We start from the raw sequence: 6674 nt of genomic DNA on the forward strand, positions 1-6674 counted from the left end.
ATGAAGAGTTTGCCGATGTTAGTATAGACATTACTGCTGTAAGGTGGGTTGTACCATGTAATCGTCCTGCTCCGTTTGCATTGTCTGTTTTCAGATGTAGATAGATGTTCTTGGTATGTTAGTTGGTGGCTATATCCACTCTTGGTTAGTGTTTCTTGGTAGATATTTGCTGTTTTATTGAAGCATTTAGCATCAGACGAAATTGTAGAGAGCCTCTTATTTATACTTGCTGGGATGTTTCTGATTATGCCAGGTGGGTGGTTGGATTCTTTGTTGACATACACTGGTCTCTCATTGGGTTTGATGTATGGCATGTGTTTACCGTTGTCTAAGTTGAGGGTAACATCAAGGAAGTTTACAACTCTTTTATTAACATTGATGGTAATATTTAGTCCATACGAGCTGAATATAGCACAGAAATCTTTTTTCATAGATTCTGCATTACGTGCTGAACCTTCCACTATGCCGAGCCCATCATCTTTGTACAATCCAAAGTTGTTACCATACTTTGTTGTGATCTGATGGAGTAGAAATGTACCGACCAGCTCACAAGTTTCGGCACCGTCGAAACTTCCCATTGTTACATAAAATAGTTCATCAGAGGATGTTTTTTCTATGATGACTTCTATTTGAACAATATGCAAGCCCATTTCACCGAGCAATGCTAAAAAACTAAACTCATCTTATAAATCCTTATTTTGCCATTACATCATATAATTTTACTAATATTAAAAACTCCTTTGATGTATTACTTGTTAAGTTTATAAGTTGCTCAGATATTACTTTCTTCTTCATTTAAAGTTTGCTTATAAAACTATATGCACCTCTAAAACTAAAGCAGTTACTCGTTTATATCATAACAATGAAAACTTCCACAAACTCCGGTGGCCATATCAACTAATTTGATGTTTGATAAAAGCTATGGTTTATGTCATATGCAATATCTGTAGGCGTAACATACAGCCAACCCTTTTTTAGATTTTACATTTCTATAGTCCAGACATCATATGGAGTCTAGACGATTGTCTGATGCGCCGAGTCTGTCGGATGAGAGAGAACTTTGATCAATCGGTGGCTCTCGCAACAGACGATGCAAGCAACGCATACGAGCGAGTTTCTAGCCAGAGTTTTTCACTTTAATTTTTCTTTGGTATTATTACTGCAAGTAATATTATAATTAAAATACTATACTGTACCCTATTGCAGGTAGAACCATGTGTAATTTCCTCATATATACTGTATATGTATACTGTACCATAATGTAGCTTTGGAGTATATGTGGGACACCATTTACATTGTTTAATACACAGTACTGTGGTCGATTTTCAGTATCCAAATTGTTTCAATATCCAGGCACAACCTAGTTTGCATTAGTTCAAATAAATAGGGGTTGGCTGTACCTATTAGTGGCGCCACTATTAAGCAAAGTTTATGCTTCATTTGACATGTCATGTTTCGTGTCTACCGACTATTACAATACCACTACAGCATCAGAGTAACCACTCTGTGTTAGTTGCCAATTATGCGTTTATTGCCGCTGAGCCACGTGCCTTCTCTAGAGTGTCTTTCCATATAAAAGAGCGACTCGTCCAGTTAATCACCGCATTTGTTACTGACTGATCAGGTGGTTCTTTAACAACAAATAAAAATAGGTTTTCTAAAATGGATTCTAAAACAAAACTTGTTTTATTTGTTATTTTAGGGGCGTGCTTGCTAGTTTCTGGAGAGGTATATCAAAGAGGAGGACGAAGAGGTCGATTAGTAAGTCTTATTTATTTTCATAATTACTGTTTCGTTTGCAGATTGTTTGCTTTGAACAGATAGTTGAAAGTTGAGGCTTAGATGTTCTCATCTCAGACCTGTTTTTAGTTCATGCACTTGAATGACATTAATCAATTTATATATATTTCAAACATTTTAAAATTTATTATCAACTTACTAGAGCTTAATGCTCACTAACATGTTTTTGTTTTGTAAAAATAGCGTTTGCTAATTAAGGCAGATATTTATTTGCTAATCTGCAATAATCTGCAAGCAAACTTTAGTATTTATACGTGTCATCAAAGCAGGATTTTAATAACCCATTTTCAATGTCTGCCTGACCTCGTTCTTATATCTACAAAAATGTAAAAATAAAAACGAAATCTTGTGCAGTTCTTCAACTAGCTAAGATGTGATTGACTTGTCTCATGGCAGGTCTGTAGGTGGGCTAGTAGATCTGGAAGCTACAAATCGGTCTCAATATGCTTTTTGTTTTTGAAGCTAAATATTCATTTTATGATGTGAGATCATTGGCAATGTTTTGAAAAACCTGCCAAGGGAATGAATAGACGGATATTTCACAGGTAGGACCTTGGCATCAAATAAGGTTAAAATAATGAAATAACTCTGACATGTACAAAAGAAGTGTTTGGAGAGGGTAACATAAACAGGTTATTGTTTAGAAACTAAAACAGTTTCATTGTTTAGCTGTGATATGAAAGCATACAAGTTAATTTTATTTAATATCGTTTATACAATATTCAATTTTTTCACAGTAGAAATTAATTTATTTAAAAAAGAGAAAAAACCAGAAATAAGTTTTTTAAAAAAACTTATCGTTTTTGTAAGCATGGAACTAGGTTGAGTGCAAGTGGGGGCAAATTTGCTTGTGCCGATACAACAGAGAGTGCTTTCTTTCAATAGTTTTGCATTCAATCATAATTGCTTTGTTTTGTTTATTTTGTTTGTTTTTTAATTTACTTAACTTCATTTTTCTCATTTATAAAGCTCTAATGTTTTCAAAAATCTTAAACTGGTTTATCGAAAATTAAATTATGTTAAAACGAAATTGTGCGCATTTTTCATGCACTCAGTTAAAGATTTTTATATAGAAAGGATTTTAAATTAAGGATTTTTAAATAGCAACTGCTGCCAGTAACACAGCGGACAGAATCCAGATAAACGTCTAACTCAACAAACACTTACTTTTTGAATGTGCATGTATATTTTGCTTTTTAATATAGCATCTTGTACTTTTTACAGGTAGAAGTAAGTAGAGGCAAAAGACAAACTACGGGGCCACTAGACTGCGGGGGTACCTACACCGCTCCTACCGGATACTTCCATACTCCAGGATTTCCAGTCTATCATCCAGACAACACAACATGCAGGTGGCACATCCAGGTGTCTCCTCCCTATGAGCGAATCAAGCTTGAGTTCGTTCCAATGATAAGCTTGCACAGTTTCGTAAGTGAGGATGGCACCAGATACTGCCTCGACTATGTCAAGGTCAGAAACGTTATTATGTGCGTACTATTTTTGTTAGCAGTCGTTTACTTTTTATAACCTGGCGGTCTTGTCGTAAGAGCATTTTAAATAGCATGAAAGTTTTTTTCTTATTCTGAGCTAGTGATCAGAACTCAAAGATGCACTTATACAAATCATAGTTGAATTTATCAGAAATTATAGCTATATTTCTATCATTTAAGACTGTTTTTGATGATTGGGGTGATCTGACTACAAGGATTGTTTAAGATTAAACTAAACAAGGCCTTATCGTAGTTTCAGATTCAAACAAAAGTGTGAATGTGACGTCTATAGTTGCACAAAAGCAAGAGACCGACAAAATAGAGATGCGTGATGCTGAAGCTTGAACACAATAGCCAATATCGATAACGAGAGAGACAGACAGCCGAAAAACTAATGATGTCATTTAAACACATATGTTTCTTTTGAGCATTTTAACCGCGAGCAGGTTTTGCCGATTTGATGCTTACTCGGGGTGAGAATGTGGTGAAACACGTTTTCCTTTGCTGTTCATGTTACTATCTGCCATTAGTAGTTTGACTTTTCTAACTAACCCATCTTTGCTTGGTATTGTTGCTATAACCCTGGCTAGCGACCAGTGGTTTCTGTGTTTAGTTTCATCTTTTAAGATGACTATGTCATTAATTTCAATGTTTGGGGTAGCTTCTGTCCATTTCTGTCTGGCTTGAAGTGTTTGCAAGTATTCTTTGCGCCAGCGTGACCAAAATGTGTTGGCCAAGCTTTGTACTACCCTCCAACGCTTTCTGGAGTAAGCATCAGCAGTCCGATCACCTTAAACATCAAAAACGATCGCAAATGATAAAAAATAACAATACTTTCTGACAGTCTACTAGAATTTTGTGCAAGTCAATCTTTAATGAAGTTTGTCTAGTTAAAGATGCCATGTAGGATTTATATTTATCAACTTTTGAAGCTCTCACCTGTTTGAGCTAGGAAAGATTTTCTTCATGGCTGTTTCAATAGTGGCATTTTGATTTTGGTTTTTCTCTAACGTACTTCGGTATTCTTCCTGCAATGCAGATAATTTTATAAAAAACATTTTGCTAAATATTGTACAAGAGTTTAGATTTAACTTTTATAGTTACAATTGATGCATAACACAGTAAAGAGTTGGTAATACAGTTTCCCCATTAAAAAGTTTCTCAAATTAACAGTTTTTAACTTTTTTAAATTGAACTTGTTCAAGGTTAAAATTTATTTCTACCAAACTAAACGTACTGAAGCTAGTAAATATTGTTAGTGGTCCCTCATATGCAGAAGTTATGATTAATTTAAAGGATACAATTATTTCTATTCTAGATCAAAAATTCATTTGCTTAGTAAAAAATTAAAGCAAACTTTATTTTACCCCAAAATTCTGAAAATAACGTTTTTTAAATTATCATGGCAATTTTCCATGCAACAAACAACAAACAAAACATCTCATATTTTGTTTGTTGTTGCTTTAAAATGTTATCAATCATGGTGCAAATAAAAGATTTTGAAAAAAGGCAAACAGCTTCACAAATTTTACCATCTATTTAATAGGTTCATGATGGAGACTCTGCTGAGGCTCCATTTGAATTATGGTGTGGGCACGGTATTGCCCCTTCCCTTTACTCCACTGGAAACAGCATGTACTTAGAATTTGTCAGCGATTTATACCCAGCGAGTTATAGAGGCTTCATGGCAATATATGCAGGTATGGCAGTTTTTCTAACTTCCTTTTAAGTTTATTCAACTTTATTGTATTGCAATATATAATATTGACACAGGTGTTAGAGTGTTGGTCCAGCATATCACGTATTGTTAGTTTGAAATTCATACAAAGTAACATAGTACATAGTCTAGTATTATATTATGCTATATATTATATTCTGTTATGTTTTATGCTATAATATTCTATTGGAGTATCATAATTTTTTTGATAGGAATAAGAGTAGACAACTCTACTGAATGTGTTGACCTAGAAAAGATGGAGGAGCCTATGAGCTTGCCAACGGATGATGAACCTAAGCAATCACCCCCTGACTCTAGCAAAAAAACCGTGTAAGGCTCATCAGCCTCCACTCAGCTCCTGACAAGTTAACCATAATATTACCTATCTGATAACATCTGCTCGTCATAGAGATTAGCTAAAATATAAAACTTGAACGCAAGCTGACGCTGACCTTCTGCTGCTTGAGATGGCACTAACATAAATTGATTTTTATTCCTTGCAAAACTCTGATACATTATTTAAAATTTTATTATAGAGAGTATAACTGCGCTTTGGCAAATAACCAAGCTAGCAAATTTAAATTTGTTTAAGCTTTTGCTGGCCAAAAGGGTGTAATTTTTTAACTTTTAACAATTTATACATTAGAAAAAATTTTCACCGGTGAAAGAGTTGGCCTAATTGTCTTTTATTACACAAGATTTAACAAATTTTTATAAGTGCTAAGTTTTTTATTGCTATTAATAAAAAATAAAATGTGAAGCTACATGTATATTATTATAATAAATTACACTTCTAAGATACAGAAAATCTATCAAGTTGCGAAAATCTGCACGCAAAAACTCCAGCTATGTACAAAGTAGCTGAAACAAATTGGGTTGATGTCAAAGGGCATACAACATTTTGAAGGAACACAACTCATCAAAGAAGAACAGAAATGAAGTTGTTTACTCCTAACATCATGTGGTGGCTCAAAGCTGTAACAAAGCATTTCCAAAACTTCCGTAACTTGAGAACAACAATGATACACAGCAAAATATGATGACTCTTTTTCAAAACAATATAACTTTTGGTAAAGTTGTTGCTTACTGAAAACAATGAAGCTCATGCTTTGTGTTTGAGACAATAATCAACAATTTTGAACGTAGCTAATCTTTCATCATCACTCCTTTACAAAACCAAAAAATTCACAATATTGATCAATACTTTTGTTTTTCCTTTCATAGTTTTAAATCATAACATTGCAAAAAGGGAAAAATTATGTAACACTCAGCGTGCCAAAGTATCTATCGAACCTTGCTAGCCCAGCTCACATCACCCCTTAACTATCAACTTATATAAAACCCTAGATTCAAGTTTCTGACAGTATAAGAAACGACCCACACACATCTACATTGATAAAACACTTTTTCATAGTGTGTGTGGTGAGTGGTGAGTGGTGCGTAGTGCTTGGTGTGTGGTGCGTGTGCGTGTGCATGTGTGTGTGCATGCGCAAACAAGCATATAGGTTAGCATTTGTAAACCTCATGAATTTCTACATTTTTCACCGATTGCATCCAAACTTCACACGCACACGCTCCGTGCCTTCCAGCAAGTCAGTAAAATTAATTAGTTTTAAAACTCAATCTGGTTTCTCAAACTCAAACTCAAACACCCACCTGCAGGCTAT

The 6674-nt window shown here is 34.4% G+C and overlaps 1 protein-coding gene across 1 annotated transcript; it reads left to right on the top strand.

Annotated features, from left to right (window-relative positions):
* Nucleotides 1-1616: 1616 nt before the first annotated feature.
* LOC137396426 (CUB domain-containing protein 2-like) lies at nucleotides 1617-5777 on the top strand. Its single transcript, XM_068082703.1, has 4 exons — nucleotides 1617-1761; nucleotides 3025-3270; nucleotides 4837-4990; nucleotides 5220-5777. The coding sequence occupies exons 1-4, from the start codon at nucleotides 1663-1665 to the stop codon at nucleotides 5339-5341; spliced, it is 621 nt and encodes a 206-aa protein (XP_067938804.1). The 5' UTR covers nucleotides 1617-1662; the 3' UTR covers nucleotides 5342-5777.
* Nucleotides 5778-6674: the final 897 nt, after the last annotated feature.

Source organism: Watersipora subatra, chromosome 5 (assembly GCF_963576615.1).
Source record: "Watersipora subatra chromosome 5, tzWatSuba1.1, whole genome shotgun sequence".
NCBI classification, from domain to species: domain Eukaryota; kingdom Metazoa; phylum Bryozoa; class Gymnolaemata; order Cheilostomatida; family Watersiporidae; genus Watersipora; species Watersipora subatra.